We start from the raw sequence: 22,709 nt of genomic DNA on the forward strand, positions 1-22,709 counted from the left end.
TAGAATTCTGAAAAGAAAGACCAAATTAAAAATATCAAAAGGAAGAGAGAATAAGAGTAAACCAGCTAGAAACATAAAAACGATGTATATAAGTTTCTATAGATATGATGAAAAGGTACAGATTAGCAAAACAAACATGGATCAGGAGACCTTATAACAGGGAATAAGGAAACAGCAGCTAATACTTTGTGTTAGTTCTTATACAGGAAGATATGATCTTAAAAATTCCTAGAAATAATGTAGAATTTAGAGATGAGTAGAAATGAGGACTTGTTAGATATTAATATTGGTAGACAGGTGGTACTAGAGAAATTATTGAGATATAAAGTGGATAAATCGCCTGGACCCAATGGTTTTCTTTTTTATTCATTCATGGACGTGCTTGTTGCTGGCAAGGCCAGCATTTATTGCCCATTCTAAGTGTCTTTGAGAAAGTGCTGATGAATCACTCCTGAGACAGCCTCAGTTCATTTGGTATAGGTATAGCCTTAGTGTTATCAAGGCAGGAGTTCAAGGAACAGTGAAATTGTTCTAAGTCACAATGGTGTATGGCTTGGAGGAAACTTGGAGGTGGTGATTTTCCTGTATATTTGCTGCCCTTGTCCTTCTCAGTGGTAGAGATTAGAGGTTTTGAAGGTGCTTTCTATGGATCCTTGGTGAATTGTTGCAGTGCATCCTGGAGATACTGTTTTCTCTGAACAGTGGTGCAAGGAGTATTCCATTACACTCCTAACTTATATCTTATAGAATCTGAACAGATTTTGAAGAAATAGGAAGTGAATTATTCACCATTGAATTCCTAGTGTCTGTCTAGCCTTTGTAACAGTAATAGCTATATGGCTGGTCTAGTTCAGTTTCTGGTCAATGGTAAGGATATTAATAGTGGAGGATTCGTATCTTTGTATAATTCAGAGATGGCAATTGATTGAATGTCAAGGGCCAATGGTTGGATTCTCCGTTTTTGGAGATGATCATTGTTCGGTATTTGTGTGGCTTGAAAAGCTGCTTATCACTCCAAATCTAAATATTATCCAGGTTTTGTTAAATCTGACAGGGACTACTTCAGTGTCTGAGGAGTTGTGAATTGTGATGAACATTGTGCAATTATTAGAGAAGTTCCCCACTTCTGACATTATGATAAAGGGAAGATCATTAACGAAGCAGCTGAAGATGGTTGGGCCTGGGGAACTATTCTGAGGAAATCATGTAGTGATGTCCTGTGCCTGAGATGACTGGCCTCCAACAATCAGAATCATCTTCCTCTGTGCTAGGCATGACTCCATCCAGTGGAGAGCTTTCCTCAGATTCCAAGTAATTTTGCTTCAGCTCCTTGATGCCATACTTGGTTAAATGCTACCTGATGCCCTAATTTCCCTTTCTCCATTCAGCATTTTTGTCCTTATTTGGACTGTGGCAATAATGAGGTCAAGATCTGCATGGCCATGGGTGCCCCTAAATGAATGTCCGTTACCAGATTATTGCTAAGCAAGTGCTGCTGGATAGCATTGTTAACCAACTCTTCCATCATTTCACTGATGATCAAGAATGGGGCAAAAATTGGTTGGGTTAGGTTCGCTCTGCTTTTTGTGGACAGGTCATACCTTTTGAAATTTTCTGCATGGGGAGATGTCAGTATTGTAACTGTACTGGTACAGCTTGGCTGGGATGCACTAATTTTGGAGTATAAACCTTCAATATTATTGTTAGGACCCATTGCCTTTACAGTATCCAGTGCCTTCAGCCCTTTCTTCATGTCATGCAGAGTGAATTGATTTGGCTACAGACTGGCATTTTGAATGGCATCATGATTGCAGCTACCTTCTTTCAATATTGAGATCAAGTGAGTCCATGTAATTTTCCAAAAATTACTTATAGCATTGAAAGAAATCACTTGGCTCAACTGGGCTGCTTATGCACTACATGAGTGTCCTTTTTATTTCACCCTTTCATTATTCATTATAGGTAGAGACATGGTAATGTAAATTTTACATACATTCTTTTAAGTAACTTAAAAAGAAACTTACTCAGCAGGAAATTGAGATATAATTAGAATACACTAGTGAGAAAGACACAGTACCTGTCAGAGTTGATTACCATTTGATAATCAAGTCTACCTTTCAAGCTGCATAACCTCTGCAAATCCTATTGCATACCAGCCATTTTATTAGATTGTAATTTGTGTAGGCAATGAAAAACGTAGAGACCTTAACATTTCAACAACCATGTGAGTGTTTTGTAATATACACCACTTGTTTTTAAGTCTTATTGTGGAGAGAATTAATTTTATTATAGGGTAAGGCAATCCCTGATCTTAGCTGTAGCACCAGTGCCACCCAGTGAAAAAATAAAGAATCTGCTCCCTACTACTCTAATTCCTACAGCATTGTAACCAAGTTCCAAAATAAAACAAAGAACTGTGGATGCTAGAAGTCCAAAACAAAAACAAAAATTGCTGGAGAAAGTCAGCAGGTCTGGCAGTGTCTGTGGAGAAATAAAAATTAACATTTCAGGTCTGGTGACCCTTCTTGATAGTAGCTGGTAAACTTTAGAATTGATAGGAAAAACTGGTATAGACCCCAGAGGGACAGAAAAAAAATCATGAAGGGATTAATAATAGTAAGCCAGAGAGAAAGAAGAAATATTAATGGGGACCATAAGTATGTGAAAAAATGGGTTGGTTGTGGTGAAAGCAGCCCATATGATGAAGGCATAGGGTATGGTGTTGTGTGAAAGCATTCATGTCCTAAATTTATTGAACTTTATTGTTAAATTTTGAAAGCCACATGATTCCCAAGCAGAAAATGAGATGCTGTTCTTCCAACTTGCACCAGGGCAGGCCAAAGACAGAAAGGTTGGTGAGGGAACACAATGGTGTGTTGAAGCAGGAGACTGGAAACGCAGGGTCATTTTTTCAGACAGATGTAAGGGTTCGCCAAAGTGGATGCCCAGTCTGCATTTCATCTCCCCAATGTGGAGGATACCACATAAGTTCTATCCTGTTCTTGTTCAACATATATACACATTTGTTACCAAAAAAGGATCACTGGTAGCAATTAGATGTGGAATCTATGCCACTCTCTAATCAAAGGGGCTAATTGTTGCTTTCAAACTGGTTATGATTGGGGACATGTTAGGAGCAGACTTTGCATCTTTCTGGGCTTCATATCTATCATTTTCTTCACTGGATGATCTATCATGGAAGCCACTTTTTTTTTTAACTGGCTTCTACGGAAAATAAAGGACATGAAAGCATGGGAAGGGTTAAAGCATGAAGACCACTGGCAATCTGTGGTCTGTGGAAGGCGGGATGGGATAAGAACAGTGGAATGCTCTTACACCAACGAGCAGAGTACGGTTAAGGCGGAAAGGTTGCCATGGCGAGATGAGATAACACAAGTAATAAAGCAAGTTTCTCTGTTAAGTGTTATTATGACAGGATTGGGACAATAAACATTTGGTACATGACATTAAAATATCTAATTAATAGTAAGTAGAGTCAGCTTGAGACAGGAGACTATTGTAATAGATGGAATAGCTAAATATCTATCATGACAGGTTAATCTGGAGCAGAGTTAGCAATAGATATCTAACCATGACATTAGAATGACATTAAGTAGAATGTACAACTAAAGAGATAATGGGAACTAACATCACAGGTTTATTGTGCAGCTAGAGTGAGGTACTTTGATTAATATAATTGGACATGCTGTTAAGCTAACAGAAACATGATAAAAAAAATAAAAATCCATGGACCCTGAGGTTCGTGGGCTTTCGAGAATCTGCTTTCGCAGTGTCACATTTTTGTTTGCAAATAAAAGACCTACTTCTTGAGGAACTCTCTGCATCTCCTGGTGATTCTCTATATTTTCTCCAGAACACTTCACTGTTTAATTTTTCTTCTTTAAACTTCCATGTATTTCAATAAAACCCATATCAAGAAATTCAATCATCTACTCGTGTGTCTCACTGCTGTTCTGGACTCTTGCTCCATGAAAATTGGCTCTAGCACTATTTTACATTGCAACAGTGGCTATAATTCAAAAGTACATTTTTGGCTGAAAAAATATTGGGGTGTCCTGAAAAGCATTATATAAATGCAAATGCTTTCCTTTACTTTATTGTTAAATACCTATCAGATGTTCTTACACTTTAGAGTAGCAGTGTTTCTATTTCCTGTTGCATGAAACTGAAAAATAGTGACTTTTTCTGTGCAGCAGCCAAATTCAAATCTGTTTTTCACAGAGTTCTATTTGTTGGTGAAATAGTAAATAATCTAGGCCAAAATATATTCAGTTGATGAAGTACTTAACCATTAGCGACAAGATGTTTCAGCCAGGGATAAAGATCTCGGCTAAGTCAAAAGCAAAGTATTACAAATATTGAAGCACTTTGTGATATCTTCCACAACATAGTCATTATTATAAAATGCCAACAAATTAAACTAAAAAATCAATTACAGAATAATTCCATTTTTTGTTAAACAAAATAAATGATGAGGAACAGTGATATGTCTCACTTTTACCCACACATACAAAGTTTTATCATTGTTAACAGTAAATTATGGATTAAAAAGGATAGTGTGCCTGTCAATGTTTAAATTCTCCATAATCCATTAGCGTTGAATCGCTCCATTAAGAATTGCATCTTTTCCAAGAGTATACATGCACAGGCTACAAACTTTGAAGCTGTATTGTTTGTACATTGGTATTCCTTGGTACATTTCAATTAATCAGAACTGATATTACGAATCAAAACATAAAATGCTGGAAATATTCAGTAGATCAGACACTGTCTGTGGAGACAAAGAGCAGAACACTGTGGCCATACATAGGAAACTTGGAAAATTGTGTGTGATAAGCAGGAAGGAGAGTACTGATGCCGAGGTCAAATTGTCCGATATTCTAAGCAACTGTGGAATTGAGTAGTGAAAGACCAATTTACATGTCTTAGCATGCATTCAGATCCTTTTATTAGTTTGTCTTGCCTCACTAAAATGCAGTTTTCTATTCTTCAACTCAATGGATAGAAATTAGATTTGCACAACCCCAAACATGAAATGGCATTGTGCACACATTATCCTCATCACACCTTTATGACATATCTCCAATCCAAGTACAATGTTTCTGCATTTCAATGTTGCACAAAGGAGTGCACTGGTGCCCTTTGTTACAATGCTGCTTTTCAGAACACTTTGCATGCAGGGCCAAACACCACAACAATGTGGTGTATAGGTAATGATGCGAGCTTGGGAAGATAAAAAGAGAAATCTCATTAGGCTCCCTCACCAAAATTTGCATTTGGCCAATTTCTGGTAAAGTTTAGGTCAGAATAAATGCTTCAGATTATATAGAAGGAACATTACCTCTGTTTCTCTCACAAATTGTAAGCGCTTGAGGAGTATTGCTGAACAAAGAGACTTTGGAGTGCAGATTCATTGTTCCTTGAAAGTAGAGTCATAGGTAGATAGGATAGTGAAGAAGGTGTTTGGTATGCTTTCCTTTACTGGTCAGACCATTGAGTATAGGAGTTGGGAGGTCATGGTTGCGGCTGTACAGGACATTGGTTAGGTCACTTTTGGAATATTGCATGCAATTCTGGTCTTCTTCCTTTCGGAAGGATGTTGTGAAACTTGAAAGGTTTCAGAAAAGATTTACAAGAATGTTGCCAGATTTGGAGGATTTGAGCTATATGGAGAGGTTGAATAGGTTGGGGCTATTTTCCCTGGAGTTTTGGAGGCTGAGGGGAGACCTTATAGAGATTTATAAAATCATGAGGGGCAAGATGGGATAAATAGACAAGGTCTTTTCCCTAGGGTGAGGAAGTCCAGAACTCGAGGGCATAGATTTAGGGTGAAAGTGGAAAAATCTATAAAGGACATAAGGGCCAACTTTTTCACGCAGAGGGTGGTGTACCCTTATGAAATAAGCTGCCAGAGGAACTGGTAGAAGCTGGGACAATTTCAGCATTTAAAAGGCATCTGGATGGGTACATGAATAGGAGGGGTTTGGAGGGATATGGGCCAAGTGCTGGCAAAGGGGACTAGATTAGGTTCGGATATCTGGTTGGCATGGATGAGTTGGACTAAAGGGTCTGTTTCCATGCTGTACATCTGTATGGCTCTTTGACTCTAAATGCCACCTGACTGGTAGAATATTTCTAGCATCTTCTGTTTCTATTTCAGTTATCCAGCATCGACAGTATTTTGCTTTGTACTTACTCATATCACATTTTTTTGACTTTGCTATCAGCTTCGTGACACTTCAGGTCCTTACCTTTATTAGAAGAGGATTGGTCAGCATAGAATCCCTGATCTCCCCAACACGCTCATTCTCTGACCACAGTGGAGCAAGTTGCATTCTCTATTTCTACCTGATCAATCAGTAATGATGATGAATTTTAGATTCAAATACTTCCGAAGGCTAGCTGATGACTGTTGAATGACTGCAGAGATTAACTTTGCTGTTTGACAAAAATTAGACAAGTTCACTGTGGGGAGAAAAAAAGATTTATGAACAATTGAAGTGATGTTATATAATACACCAACATTCTAATTGAAATTAAATAGGTGACTTTAAGCAGATTTAGTGAACTTGACAGGTTTCTGAAGCTTGTTTCACTGTTGTTAGCAGAAACCACCCAATTTGAACTTACTGGAACAATATCCTTTTTTCTTTATTCTTTCATCAGTGTCACTGGCAGCAGTCTTTGTTATTCATCTTCTAAATCATCCTTGAAGTGAGTGGCTTGCTAGGTCATTTCAGAAGGCAATTAAGAGTCATCCACATTACTGTGTGCCTGAAGTCTCATGCAAGCCAGTCCAGGTAGGCAGATTTATGACTTAGACGGTTTGTTTTTGAGAATTGATAGCATCTTCACGGTCACCACTACTGATATCATTGGCTTCGAGATCAGTTTTCAATTCCAGATTTACTTCAATTTAAATTTCACCAGTTATCGAGTTGGGATGAACCTATGTCCCCAGAACCACAAGTAACCACAACAAAATTTTAAATCCCTGTTTCCTTGGGTTGATTTCTCGCATAAAAACTGAAAAGTCCATGAACTCTTATATGTCTATTTTTCCTTAACTATTTACCTTAATTTAGCAGGAAAGGCAGGCATTTAAACATATCGCACGATGTTAGATACAGAGGCTCCGTTCAGCAGATGGTTCCTGCTGTTAGGAACCTGTTGTCGTGGTGACGGTATCCAACGTCCATGCCGTTGCTAAGGCTGGGTGACCTCTAACCTTAGCGACATTTCCGCTTCCGGCAAGAAACGTGGGTACGTTTTGAAAAAGCGACTAGTCGTTGTTTAAAATTCTGAATGGTCCCAAATTTTCCTGGATAAAGGTGTTTGTCAGTATTTAATAATTACAAGTGGTTGGTTATATGTTTCATGGCAAATTGTCGGAGTTTAAAGTTTTTATTGGCCTGCAGGTTGAATGCAGGCGCCAATATCCTGTTGAACATGCTGCACCTTCAGCATCAAGTTTTCTTTTTATCAAAAAAACCCTAATTTTATGTTTTTAAGGAGAGTGATCAATTGACTCACATGCTTTTTAGTTGTTCAAGCTGCAGCAGAGAATCCTGGACGCATCAGTAAGTATCATGGAGGAATAAAAAATATATTGTACGAGTTTTAATCCTTCTTCATGGATGAGGGCGAGTGAGCAAAAAATGTTTTTTTAAAAACTACCATCGATTGCTGCAAATATTCAGTAGGTCAGGCAGCATTTGTGGAGTGAGAAACAGAATGAATCTTTCAGGTTGGATACTTTCGGGTGGACGGTAGCATAATGTTTATGTTTCCTAACGGTTAGTCCATAGGCCCCTAATGCTGTGGAGACATAGATTATGAAAATCTAGAATGTAAGGCTAGTCTCATTGATAGTAATCATATAGTCATCATCAATTGCTATTTACACTATTAGTTTCATTAATACCCATTCGGAAAAAAATCTGCTACTCTTATCTGATCTCACTTGCATTGGATTTCACATTGGATTTCATTTCCTTCGCAATGCAAGGAAAGAGGGTGGTGCTGAGTGACTGGGACAAGGAGGTGGGAGGGGAAATGAAGAAACTGGTGAAATCCACATTGATCCCATATGGTTGCAGGGTCCCAAGGTAGAAGATGAGGCGTTCTTCCTCCAGGCATTGGGTAGTTAGGGTTTGGCAATGGAGGAGGCCCAGGACCTGTATGTCCTTGGTGGAGTAGGAGGGGGAGATAAAGTGTTCAGTCACAGAGCGGTGGGGTTAGTTGGTGCAGGTGTCCCAGTGGTGTTCTCTGAAACAGTCAGCAAGTTGGCATCCTGATTCCCTGATGTAGAGGAGACCACATCGGGTGCAATGGATACGTAGATGACATTTGTGGAGGTACAGGTAAATTTCTGTCTGATGTGGAAGGATCCTTTGGGGCCTTGGATGGAACTGAGGGGGAGGTGTGAGCGCAGGTTTTGCACTTCCTGCTGTGGCAAGGGAAGGTGCCGGAAGCAGGGGTGAGGGCTGGTTGGGAGCATGGATCTGACGAGGGATTTGCGAATGGAATGATCTCTCCGGAGCACTGATAGGGGTGGGGAGAGAAATGTATCCCCAATGGTGGGGTCTGTTTGTAGATAGCGGAAGTGACAGAGGATGATGTGATGTGCATGGAGCTTAGAGGGATGGAAGATGAGGATAGGAGGGTTCTGTTCTTGTTGCATTTGGAGGGATGGGGTTCAAGGATGGAGATGCGCGAGGTGGGGAAGGTGCGCTGGAGGACATTGTCAGCCACGTAGGAGGGGAAATTGCGGTCTTTGAAAAAGGAGGTCATCTGGGATTTTCTATGATGGAATTGGTCATTCTGGGAACAATAGCAGCGGAGGCAGAGGAGTTGGGAATAAGGGATGACGTTTTTGTAGGAGGTGTAATCCAGGTAGCTGTGAGAGTCGGTGGGCTTTTAGTAGATCTATGGTTAGTCGGTCACTGGTGATGGAGATGCAGAGGTGCAGGAACGGGAGGGGAGGTGTCAGAGTTGGTCCAAGTGAATTTGAGGTCGGGGTGAAAGGTATTAGTGAAGTTGATGAACTGTTCAACCTCTTTGTGGGAGCACGATGTAGCGCCAATACAATCATCAACGTAGCGGAGGAAAAGATGGGGGATAGTGCTGGTGAAGCTGCAGAAAATGGACTGTTCCATGTACCTGACAAAGAGACAGGCATAGCTGGGACCATCCGGGTGCCCATGGCTACTCCTTTGGTTTGGAGGAAATGGGAGGATTGGAAGGAGAAATTGTTAAGGGTTAGGACCAGTTCAGCCAGGCAGATGAGAGTGTCAGTGGAAGGGTACTGGTTGGGGGGTAGGAGTAAGACCAGAACTGCACAAAATATTCCAAAAGTGGCCTAACCAATGTTCTGTACAGATGCAACATGACCTCCCAACTCATGTACTCAATGCTCTGACCAATAAAGGAAAGCATACTAAGTGCCTTCCTCACAAGCTTATCTACCCGAGACTCCACTTTCAAGGAACTATGAACCTACACTCCAAGGTCTATTTGTCAGCAACACTCCCCAGGATGTTAGCATTAAGTGCATAAGTCCTGTCATGATTTGCTTTGCAAAATGCAGCACCTCATATTTATCTAAATTAAACACCATCTCCACTCCTGACCCATTGGCCCATCTGGTCAAGATAGCGTTGTACTCTGAAAATGTACTAATTTTAGTGTCATCTGAAAATGTACTAATTCTCCTTCCTATGTTCACATCCAAATCATTTATATAAATGACAAAAAGCAGTGGACTCAGCACTGATCCCTGTGGCACACCACTAGTCGCAGACCTCCAGTCTGAGAAACAACCCTCAACCATCACCGTCTGTTTTCTACCTTCGTGCCAGTTCTGTATACAAATGGCTAGTTCTCCCTGTATTCCATGTGATCTAAACTTGCTTTCCAGACTACCATGGGGAACATTATCAAATGCTTTACTGAAGTCCATATAGATTGCATCCACCTCTCTGCCTTCATCAATCTTTTTCATTATTACTTCAAAACAATTCAAATCAGGTTAGTGCGACATGATTTCCCATGTTGTCTATTCCAAATCAGTCCTTGCCTATCCAAATGCGTGTAAATCCTGTTCCTCAGGATTCCCTCCAACAACTTACCTATCAGCGATGTCAGGCTCACCAGTCTATGGTTCCCTGGGCTTTTCCTTGCCATCTTTCTTAAATAGTGGCAACACACTAGCCAACCTCCAGTCTTCCGGCATGTCACCTGTCACCCGATGATACACATATCTCAGCAAGGGGCCCAGCAATCATTTCCCTGGCTTTCCACAGAGTCCTAGGGTACACCTAATCAGATCCTGGGGATTTATCCACCCTTATGTGTTTCAAGATCATAATTCTATTAGTTTTAAAATAGTGATGGAAAAAGATAGACCAGATTTAAAAATTGAATTTCTAAATTGGAGAAAGGCCAATGTTGACCTTATATTAGGCAAGAGCTTTCAAAAGCTGACTGGGGCCAGATGTTTGCAGGTAAAGGGACGGCTGAAAAATGGGAAGCCTTCAGAAATTAGACAACAAGAGTCTAGAGACAGTATATTTCTGTTAGGGTGAAAGGAAAAGCTGGTAGGTAGGATAATGAAGAAGGCATTTGGAATGCTTTCCTTTATTGGTCACTGTATTGAGTACAGGAGTTGGGAGGTCATGTTTTGGCTGTAAAGGATATTAGTTAGGGCACTTTTTGAATATTGCATGCAATTCTGGTCTCCTGCCTATCGGAAAGATGTTGTGAACCTGAAAGGGTTCAGAAAAGATTTACAAGGATATTGCCAGGGTTGGAGGATTTGAGCTACAGGGCAAGGTTGAATAGGCTGGGGTTGTTTTCTTTGGCGCGTCAGAGGCTGAGGGGTGACCTTATAGAGGTTTATAAAATCAACAGGGGCATGGATAGATAAATAGACAAAGTCTTTTCCCTGAGGTGGGGATTCCAGAACTAGAGGGCATAGGTTTAGGGCAAGAGGGGAAAGATATAAAAGAGATCTACGGGGCAACTTTTTCACACAGAGGGTCGTATGTGTATGGAATGAGCTGCCAGAGGAAGTGGTGGAGGTTAGTACACTAGCAACATTTAAAAGGCATCTGGATGGGTATATGAATAGGAAGTGTATGGAAGGATATGGGCCAGGTGCTGATAGGTGGATCTAGATTGGGGGTTGGGATATCTGGTCAGCATGGACGAGTTGGACCGAAGGGTCTGTTTCCGTGTTGTACATCTCTATGACTTAAGACATCTGGCACCACCTCCTCAGTAATATGGACATTTTTCAAGATGTCACCATCTATTTCCCCACATTTTCTATCTTCCATGTCCTTCTCCACAGTAAATACTGATGCAAAATACTCATATTTCCCCCATCTCTTGGGGTTCCATACATAGACTGCCTTGCTGATCTTTGATGGGCTGCATTCTTTCCCTCGTTATCTTGTTGTTCTTATTGTATCTATGAAGTCCCTTTGGATTCTCCTTAACCCTATTTGCCAAAGCTATCTCATCACCTTTTTTGCCAGCCTAATTTCCCTATGTTTTCCAGCATTCCCTATACCTACCAGCCCCGCCTTTCACTCTAATAGGAACATATTGTTTGTGGACTCTCATCTTATTTTTGAAGGGACGGCTGGAAATGGGAATCCTTTACCTGCGAACATCTGCACCCAATCACCTTTTGAAAGTTTTTGTCTATTACTATCAAAATTGGCCTTCCTCCAATTTAGAACTTCAACTTTTAAATCTGGTCTATCCTCTTCCCTCACTATTTGAAATCTAATAGAATTATGGTCACCGGCCATAGAGTGTTCCCCCACTGACACCTCAGTAATTTGCCCTGTCTTATTTCCCAAGAGTAGGTCAAGTGTTGCACCTTCTCTTGTAGGTACATCCACATACTGAATCAGAAAATTTTCTTGTACACACTTAGCAAATTCCTCTCCATCTAAACCCTTCTCACTATGACAATCCCAGTCTATGTTTGGAAGGTTAAAATCCCTTACCATAACACCCTATTTTTCTTACAGATAACTGAGATCGCCTTACAACTTTGTTTCTCAATTTCCTGCTGACTATTGAGGTGGGTCTATAGTACCATCTCAATGAGGTGATCATCCCTTCCTTATTTCTCACTTCCACCCAAATAACTTACCTGGATGTATTCTCTAGAATATCCTCTCCAAGTGCAGCAGTAATGTTATCCCTTATCAAAAATGCCACTCCCTCTCCTCTCTCTAACCCTTTTCAATCCGACTTACAGCATTTGTATCCTGGAACATCAAACTGTCAGTCCTGTCCATCCCTGAGCCACATTTCTGTAAATGTTATGATATCCCAGTCCCATGTTCCTAACCGTGCCCTGAGTTCATCTGCATTCCCTGTTAGGCCTCTTGCATTGAAATAAATGCAGTTTAATTTACCTTGTTCTCTGCTTTGTTCCTGCCTTCCTTGACTGTTTGACTTGCTCCCTTTCCCAACTGTACCAGTTTCAGACTGATCTCTTTCCTCACTATCTGTCTGGGTCCCACCCCCCAGCTTATTCGTTTAACTCATCCCAAACAGCTCTAGTAAATCTTCCTGCCAGTATATTAATCCCCTTCCAGTTCAGGTGCAATCTGTCCTCCTCACACCGGTCTAGAAGGTTGTGCAGTTTCCTCTCCAAGCCAGACTCCTGACTTGGAACCGCATTTCCATTTAAAACTTGGTTAAAAGTCTGGAACTCTCTTCATAAGATCACTGCGCATCTGTACCACATAGACTGCTATGATTCAGGGAGGCAGCTTACCATCTTCTTGAGCAGTTAAGAATGCGCAATGATTGTCAGTGATATTGATACACCAGGAATTAACCACAAAGTCATCAGGAAAGTTTAAAAATAGGCAATGATAGCAGCGAAGCTCCAGAGAAGATGAAAGATGAATCCTACAGAATGGAAGGATGATGGGAATAGTTTTCAAGGATAAGGTACAAAAATGTTGAAGTTTGATGCATCATTGATTTTATCATTGAAAGACATGAACAAATGAAGAAATGAGGAAAACCTTTAATGTTACAAAATAGGCAGTTTATGTTTCTTTAGACTCTGATTTGTCTGACCGAGCAGTGAATGCTATGCTCTATGAAAGAGAACTTACAGCATTTAGCAATTGTGAGAACCTACTTAGTATTAAGACGATGTGTCCTGGCATTGTCATCGAGTTGATGTCCAAATGAACATTGTGTGACATATAAAATAAATTTGCTGTTCTTAATTGATGCCCTGCAGTGACATAAATAATTCAAGATCTAGACTTCACATTTTGGAGGATTATTTGCTCAAGATAAGCAGATGTAATGTTTAGATTGTAAAATTTCATCCCAGCCCTTATTCATACAGATTACTTACATACCTTGTATGTCCAACATACATTGCGAATGCATTACAGATTGTCAAATTGTTTTTTATCAGGATTGATGTCTTGGTGACTTCAACTTCTCGAAAATTGATTGGAACCTCCTTAGTGCAAATAGTTTAGGTGGAGCAGGTTTTGTCAGGTGTGTCCAGGAAGGATTCCTGACTCAGTATGTAGATAGGCCAACTAGCGAGGAGGCCGTATTGGATTTGGTGCTTGGTAATGAACCAGACCAGGTGACAGATCTCTTGGGAGAGCATTTTCGACGATAGTGATCACAATTCCCTGACGTTTACTATAGTCATGGAGAAGGATAGGAACAGACAGTATGGAAAAGTATTTAATTGGAGGACAGGGAATTACAATGCTATTAGGCAGGAGCTGTGGAGCATAAATTGGGAACAGCTGTTGTCAGGAAAATGCATAACAGGAATGTGGAGGTTGTTTAGGGGGCTATTTCTGCGAGTGCTTGATACCTTTGTCACACTGAGACAAGGAAGGGATGGTAGGATGAAAGAACCTTGGATGACAAGAGATGTGGAACATCTAGTCAAGAGGAAGAACGAAGCTTACTTAAGATTGATGAAGCAAGGAACACAGGTCTCTAGAAGGTTACAAGGTAGCCAGGAAGGAACTGAAGAATGGACTTAGAACCATAGAGATGTACAGCATGGATACAGACCCTTCGGTCCAATTCGTCCATGCCAACCAGATATCCTAACCTAATCTATTCCCATTTACCAGCCCTTGACCTATATCCTTCTAAATCCTTCCTATTCATAAACCCTATGAATTCCTATTCATCCAGATGCCTTTTAAACGTTGTAATTGTACTGGCTTCCATCACTTCCTCTGGCAGCTCATTTCATACACGCGTCACCCTTTGTATGAAAAAGTTGCCCCTAAAGTCCCTTTTTAAATATTTCCCCTCTCACCTTAAACCCAACATAGAGCTAGAAGAGGGCATGAAAAAGCCTTGGAGAGTAGTATTAAGGAAAACCCCAAGGCATTTACGCTTATGTGAGGAACAAGAGGATGGCAAGAGTGGGGGTAAGGCTGGTTAGGAATAATGGAGGGAACCTATGCTTGGAGTTGAAGGAGGTAGGAGAGGTCCTTAATAATACTTTGCTTCAGTATTCACTACTGAGAGGGACCTTGTTGTTTGTGTGGACAGTGTGAAACAGGCTGATATGCTCAAACAGGTTGATGTTAAAAACAAGGAAGTGCTGGAGATTTTGAAGAACATGAGGATAGATAAGTTCTCTGGGCCAGATGGAATATACCCAAGGTTACTATGGGAAGCAAGAAAGAGATTGCTGCACTTTTAGCAATGATCTTTGTGTGTCCTCACTGTCCACTGGAATGATACCAGATGATTGGAGAGTGGCAAATGTTCCTGCCTTGTTCAAGAAAAGGATTAGGGCTAACCCTGAGAATTACAGACCAGTCATCCTTACATTGGTGGTGGGCAAATATTGGAGAGGATTCTGAGAGACAGGATTTATGATTATTTGGAAAAGTATTGTGTGACTAGAGATAGTCGGCATTGTTTTGTGATGGACAGGGTATGCCTCACAAACCTTAGTGAGTTCTTTGAAAATGTGGCAAAACACATTGATGAAGTGGATGTGGTGTATATGGATTTTAGCAAGGTGTTTGATAAGGTCCCGCATGTTAGGCTTATTCAGAAAGTCAGGAGGAATGGGATACAGGGAAACTTGGCTATGGATATAGAATTGGCTGTCCCATTGAAGACAGAGAGTGGGACTTGGTGACCAGTTGTGTTCCACAGGGAACTGTTCTGGGACCTCACTTTGTGACTTTTATAAATGACTTGGAAGACGAAGTGGAAGGGTCCCTAGTGTGGAGGGCTGTTCTAGGATGCAACGAGATGTTGACAGGATGCAGAGCTGGACTGAGAAGTGGCAGATGGAGTTCAACCTGGAAAAGTATGGAGTGATTAATTTTGAAAGATTGAATTTGAATAAAGAATACAGGGTTAAAGGCAGGATTCTTGGCAGTGTGGAGGAACAGAGAGACCTTAGGGTCCACATCCATAGATCCCTCAAAGTTGCCACCCAAGTTGATAGAGTTGTTAAGAAGACGTAGGGTTTTTTGGCTTTCGTTAGCAAGGGGATTGAGTTTAAATGTCACAATGTTATGCTGCAGCTCTATAAAGCCCTGGTTAGACCATACTTGGAATATTATGTTCAGTTCTCGTGACCTCATTATACGAAGCTTATATGGAAGCTTTAGAGAGGGTGCAGAGGATGCTGCCTGGACTGGAGGACATATCTTATGAAGAAAGGTTCAGGGAGCTAGGGCTTTTCTAATTGGAGCAAAAAAGGATGAGCGGTAAACTTGATAGAGGTGTAAAAGATGATGGGATGCATAGATAGAGTGGATAGCCAGAGACTTTTTCCCAGGGTGGATGTGGCTATCCCAAGGGACCATAATTTTAAGGTGATTGGGGAAAGGTTTGGGGAGATGTCAGAGGTAGATTCTTTGCAGAGAAATTGGTGGGTGCGTGGAATGCACTACCAGCAGTAGTAGTAGAGTCAGATGCATTACGGACATTCAGGTGACTCTTGGATAGGCACATGGATGATAATAACATGAAGGGTGTGTAGTTCAGTTTGATTTTAGAGTAGGATAAAAGGTTGGCACAACATTGAGGGATGAAGGGCCTATACTCTGTTGGACTGTTCTATGTTCTTAAAAGTGCAGAGTAATTTGAGAAATTACATTTCAAGATAAAATGGTGAGCAGATTTTAAACCTTTGAACAAATAATGGGGAAGGGACCTTGGGAATACTGTGTGCTGAAGATTGTGTCTTTTGACCTGAGTTGAGAACTAAGGCGACCGTTACACATGTATAATGGTGGCAAAATTCTGAACAAAAAAAAAGGAATTTTGGTAAATCTTAAGTCACAAGTTAAGCCTCAACTGGAGAACTGTGGTGTCTAGAATTGGACAGGCTTTAGAAAATAATTATTTTGAAAGTGTACAGAGAAGATTTAACTGTACAGTCAGTTCAGTTTCATGGAGAGATGCAGGAAGATGCAATCGTCTCATTTGAGCAGAGAAGGTGATTGGGAGAGTCGATACCAGTGTTAAAAATCATAAGGGCTTTAGGTAGAGTAGATGTTGAGAAAACTAACTGATTCTACTGGCAAGAGGTCACTAACTAGAGGGGGAAGATTTAGCATAAGTGGCCAAAATTGGGATTTTTTTTTGTTTAAAAGTTATGATCTGAAATGCACCACCCCAAAACAGTGAAAACAAACATAATATTGTTTTAAAAAAAATTGGATAAACTGTAAAATGAAAATTATGTTAGATTGGAAATAGTAATGGGACTTACTGAATAGTTCTTTTGAAAGAGTTGTCACAGATGCAGTGGACTAAAATGCTTCCTACATTGTTTGATCCTTTTAATTAAAGCTGCAGGAATTCTGCCCTTAATGTCAAGCAGTTGAATATTTTAAAATGTTTTGTAATGGAAAAGATAGGGATGTAGAGCTGGGATCCATCAATTCCTCTGTTGAAACTGAACCTGTACTTCTGTATATCTTTAATGAAGGTCATTTAAAGCAGAAGGAAAAAAGGACCAAGTAGCTATGGGATTTTTTTTTCTCTCCATTTTGGAGGCAGGGGAGGTGAAACCATTAAAAACGTTATGCATTTATTGTGAGAAATATGACAAAGCCAAGAGACTGCAACACAATGGAGTTGATTCATTGTGTGATGTTAGAGTCAAAGTTGGTGAGACAGACAACAGACAATAATTAGTAGGCACAATGGAATAGTACAGGCAGAAGTTGGTTTAATATTAGTGGAGGACAAGTTTTATTTTTCTGCTTTTTAGGAGAGGAAAATTGCCCTTCTTATGTGGTTTGGTCTTGATGTGAACTTGACCTCCACACTAACATAGTTGATTCTTAATTGTGCTCTCAAAAGGCTTTACAAATTGCTTATCAAACCTTAGAATATATACGACTAATACCTTCCACTAACACCTTTTCAGGGACATAACAGATGCGCAATAAGTACTGTTTTCAACATTTAATTATGACTTCTATTTCCTATGTAGTGAACTCTGTGTTTTTTTAAATTTTCTCATTGGAGCTTGGGCATTGCTGGCGAGGCCATCCCTAATTACCCTGGAGTAGGTAGGTGATAGTGAGCTGCCTTCCTGAAATGCTGAAGTTCATAGTTACACCCACTGTGCTGTTAGGAAGGGAGTTCTAGGATTTTGACTCAATGCGCAATAGTGAAGGAACAGTGAAATTGATCTAAGTCAGGAGGGTGTTCCCATACAGCTACTGCCTTTCTAGGTGTTGAACATCTTGGGCTTGGTAGGTGATGAAGGATGGATAACTTGGATGGAGCACAGCTGAAGACAATATCAGCCTGCGATAATTACTATAAAATTCTAAAAGTCTTTCATTATTCTTGTCATCTGACATTTGGATGTTCCATTGGAGTCTGGACAGAAACCATAGAACAGGAGAATTGACGTTTCGGGCATGAGCGTCTATTCTCTTGTTCCTTGGATGCTGCCTGACCTGCTATGCTTTACCAGCAACATATTTTCAGCTCTGATCTCCAGCATCTGCAGTCCTCACTTTCTCCCAGAAACCATAGAACTGTGTCACAACATAGCTTGGAAAGGGTGGACACTAAGAAATTGCTTCCGTTAGGCGGGGAGACTAGGACCCGTGGGCACAGCCTTAAAATGAGAGGGGGTCAATTCAGGACAGAAATGTGGAGACATTTCGTCAGCCAGAAAGTGGTGGGCCTGTGGAATTCATTGCCGCAGAGTGCAGCGGAGGCCAGGACGCTAAATGTCTTCAAGGCAGAGATTGATAAATTCTTGATCTCACAAGGAATTAAGGGCTACGGGGAGAATGTGGCTAAGTGGAGTTGAAATGCCCATCAGCCATGATTAAATGGTGGAGTGGACTCGATGGGCCGAATTACTTTACTTCCACTCCTAATGTCTTATGGTCTTATAACAGGAAATAACTGTCCAACCTGGTCCTACTGATTATACAGATGAGTAAAATATTCAAATGAAATTTTTAGAGTTTTTGTATGGACTTACAAAAGGAATAAGGAATTGGTAGGTTTTGCTGTTCGTTGGTTTCATTCACCATCTTAATAATTCTACATTAGAGATCTATTTCATCACATGTCATTTTCCTCTGCTGGACTTGGAAATGTGTGCAACTGGGTGACAAAATATTTTGAATGATGCTGTTGCAAATGCATAAAAGAATCTCTCGATAATTTGCTAAGGGTGGAAAAAAGTATTCGAACTTTTGTATCATGCAAATACTTGTTTGGTTCAGACAATTTTTTTTCCCGTTTTTAGCAATAAGAAGATAACAATCAAAGAGGCAGCAGCATGATGTGATATTTACTACATAACAAAAAGCGGAAGCACGGCGACAACACAAAGAAAGAAACATTCTCTGACATCATTGAAAGCTCTCTTCCAGAGACTGCTACCATAGAAACTGACCAAGAGGTGCTTATCCCAGTTTAGCAGAGCCGGGTATAAAGAAGCAGAAGAAAAAGATTGAAAAAATCTTCCAAGACTGTTACAATGGACACTGAACAAAATTTAAACACTCAATTGTACGTAGGTAATAGTGAAAAGAAACATAAGAAAAAGAAAGGACATTCTGCTTTGTTGTCGGAGTATGATAATTTGGAGACTGTTACAGTAGACACAAAACACACCTTAAGCAATTTTCTGTGCGTAGGTAAAAGCAGAAAGAAACAGAAAAAAAAGAAAAACCTTTCTGCATCATTAGAGGGCTGTGATAGTTCAGAGATACATACAGTGGACAGTGAACAAGACATAAAAAATCTCCTGTTTGTAGATAACAGTGAAAAGAAACATAAGAAGAAAAAGAATTGTTCTCCTTTGTTATTGGGGGATGATCATCTCGAGACTGTTCCAGCAGACGTTGAACAAGACTTAAACCATTTCACATCTGTAGGTAATAGCGGAAAAAAATGGAAGAAAAAGAAAGATAGTTCTGCATCATTAATGGGCGGTGACAGTTCAGGGACACATACAGTGGACAGTGATCGAGACATAAACAACCTTCTGTTTGTAGGTAAAAGTGCAAAGAAACATCAGATAAAGCATTTTTCTGATTTACTATCAGGATATGATAATGTAGAGACTGTTACAGCAGAGATTGAACAAGACCATTTCACATCTATAAGTAATAGTGGAAAAAAACGGAAGGAAAAGAGAGACCGTTGTGCATCATTCGGGGGCAGTGACAGTTCAGAGATGCATGCAGTGGACAGTGAACAAGGCTTAAACAATGTCCTGTTTGTCGATAATAGTGAACAGAAACGTAAGAAGAAAAAAGATTGTTCTGCTTTGTTGTTGGGCTATGATAATCTTGAGACTGTTCCAGCAGACACTGAACAGAACTTAAACCATTTCACGTCCATAGGTAATAGTGGAAAGAAACGGAAGAAAAAGAAAGATGCTTCTGCATCATTGGAGGGATGTGATAGTTCAGAGATACACACAGTGGACAGTGATCGAGACATAAACAATCTCCTGCTTGTAGATAATTGCAAAAAGGAATGGAAGCATCAGAAAAATATGGGGCACAATTCTAAATTAGGAAATAAAGATGATGACTCAGATATGCAAAACCCCTGCAAATCTGATCTTGGTGAAAATAAACTACAGGGGAAGAAGAAAAAATATGTCGCAGCATTAGAACTATGTGATGTTTCAGAGACTGTTTTGGTTGATGATCAAGACTTACAAATTTTCCAGCTTCCACGGAGTAATAAAAACAAACTGAAGAAAAGGAAAAAAGACAGAAACAGTTCAATATTCAGTGAAGAATGTGACAGTTCAGATATGCAAAATCTTCAGTTAGGAGGTGATAGTGAGAAAAGAAAAAAAATTCATCTTTGTGGGTCACTGATAACGGAGGCTACAACGCACGTGAGCTCTACAGAGATGAAGAAAGAAGGTCAGCATTCTGAGTTGATGGGTAATCAAGGAAACCAAATGAATAAACTAATACATCGTTCCTACTCAGATGAGACTGGTGTTTCAGTCTCTGCGGTAAAGACTAAGAAAATACTGCAAAATGCCGGATTAGTGGAAAATGGTGATAATGAAAGAGACCATGTCACGGCAGTAAAAACTGCTATAGAGATTACAACAAAAGAGACCCCGCACACAATACGGAATCCTGAGTTACTGACTAAAAGTAAGTGTAATTCCCATCCAACAGAAGAGAGAGTTGGGAAAGCAGAAGGTAGTGACGATTTGGAGACTAGTGCAGAGCCTCATCTAGAAAGTGCAATATCAGCATATGTTAGTGTTGATACAGAAACATCAACCCAAAAATGCAAAAGGAGAAAAAAGAAAATGCAGTTTAAGAACATAGACAGAGATGGCCATCCCAGTGGATCTGAAATTCCTCAAAAGCCTATCAAGCAATGTAAAAGAAGCAACATTTTGTCATTTGAAAATTGTAGTGCAGACCTACTGGGAATAAATAACAAATCTTTCCAGAAACCTAAATTAAGTTGCAATGGAAGTGAAAATGTAGAGAAAGAAACAAAAGTACCTTCCAAGGCTGTGAATATTAGTGGCATTGCAGAAATCACTGGAGAGCAGATTGAGCAAATAGTGCATGATGCTAGCACCACTTGCGAGGAAACTGTTAAAACCTCCAAGAACTACATACAAAAGAGAGGCCGTCCACTCGGCTGTAAGAATTCTGGCAGACCTAAACAATTGACGCACGTTGGACCTACACAGTCTCCTGCAACTTTAAGAAGACAGAAAAATAAACAGCCACAGCAGCGTATGACAAAACCTAATAATAATGCTAACATCACAACTGCTGAGAATTTTAAGTGGGAGGAAATGCCTGTTTGTCAAGATAAAACTAAAGGTAGTCAGATGGACAAATCAAAATTGACTGAGCTGCTCAAGGACTATATCCCTAATGTGGAAAAGCTGACAAATGATACGCTGTATAGCATATATAAATATGACCTTCCAAGGTTTCAAAAGTTTAAAGCTGAAGGTAAGACTAATCACAGAACTATTGCTTTATTCACTTAGCAATACCGAGATTTATTGCTGAACAATTTGTTGGATAATATTAGTCTTTCAGTTATAAAGTTCTAGTTCAATATATTGTGGAAACCGAGATTATTCAACATTATATGGGGAGGTATTGATGTTCTGAAATATTAAACAAATGCTTAAAGAGTTCACAATCAAAGTTATTGAACATCTTCATAGGGCAGATTTCCTCTGGTGTTGTTTTTGCCAGTTGGAGACTTTTTATAAGAATGGGTGTTATGGCAAACATCATTCTAGGGGAAATTAATTATTCTCCTCAGAAACACACTAGGAAAGGTATAAGCAGTGTTCTTCAATTGTGTTTCTAACTTTTTAGGGACACTTGGATGGGATTATTTTGAGAAGGGGATTCTGGAATAAGGTGATATTAAAGAAGGAGGTTTTGGGTCTGATAAAATTTGGAAATTCCAAGAGAACAATCCAACAGTTTGTAAAAAATATAAAGAATCCTGCTATTTGAATGTGAGGAACACTGGTGAAATGGATAGGAGAGGGAGGCAGGAGGCGTTGGAGTTGGGAAGAGAGTCCTCCAATGGGAATGAGTGCCTTAAATGGAAATTTTGTCAGATTTAAAAAGTGGAAGCTGTCATTGTTATGAAGGAATTGAAGATTCAGTATAACATTTATGGCAGAGGTTGGAATGTGTCAATCAATGTTTGTAATCAACATATTTATTTGTTCTCAATAATACTTGTGTTCATAAAGCAATAATAAATGTTAATGAATCTTGCAATATAACTTCCATCTTTCTTAGCTGTTTATGGCCTGCCTGATTGGAATGCTGCGCTTAAACAGCAGTTTTCCACCATTTAACTGTAAGGATGGGTGGACTATGTGTAGTTCCCTGGATATTTTTAGAAACCACTGTATGAGTGCGTAAGTTTGTTCCACCTTCGCAAAAAGAGGTACAATGTTAACAGTGTGTTTGGTGTGCACAGAGCAGCTGCCTTGGAGATCCTGGGTGAGCTGTTTATACCGCACCATATAGAAACATGTTGTCAAATAGGAGGATGGATGAGTCCAATTCCATTCTGCTTTAAATGATAACAAACAATATTTATATTTTTAATGACATTTTTAAAAATCTCAATTGTTCGCTTGGTATTGTTTAATTGTTAATGTTTGG

At 39.9% G+C, this 22,709-nt stretch overlaps 1 protein-coding gene and 1 non-coding gene across 3 annotated transcripts in view; both read left to right on the plus strand.

Moving 5' to 3' along the window:
• Nucleotides 1-7,270: 7,270 nt before the first annotated feature.
• LOC132825705 (transcription termination factor 1-like) overlaps nt 7,271-22,709 on the plus strand; it is a 34,941-nt gene continuing 19,502 nt past the window's right edge. The window contains exons 1-2 of one of the 2 annotated variants that reach the window (XM_060841106.1): nt 7,271-7,352; nt 18,809-21,521. In XM_060841106.1, the coding sequence (XP_060697089.1) occupies nt 19,043-21,521 (2,479 nt within the window). In that variant the 5' untranslated portion in view covers nt 7,271-7,352; nt 18,809-19,042. Of the gene's footprint in view, nt 7,353-7,452; nt 7,602-18,808; nt 21,522-22,709 lie in introns of those variants that run through there. The other variant, XM_060841105.1, reaches the window with a different exon arrangement.
• LOC132826042 (small nucleolar RNA SNORA11) lies at nt 22,509-22,637 on the plus strand. The gene has a single exon (XR_009645855.1). It is a non-coding gene; the product is annotated as a small nucleolar RNA SNORA11 (small nucleolar RNA).

This window comes from Hemiscyllium ocellatum, chromosome 21, assembly GCF_020745735.1.
Source record: "Hemiscyllium ocellatum isolate sHemOce1 chromosome 21, sHemOce1.pat.X.cur, whole genome shotgun sequence".
NCBI lineage: Eukaryota > Metazoa > Chordata > Chondrichthyes > Orectolobiformes > Hemiscylliidae > Hemiscyllium > Hemiscyllium ocellatum.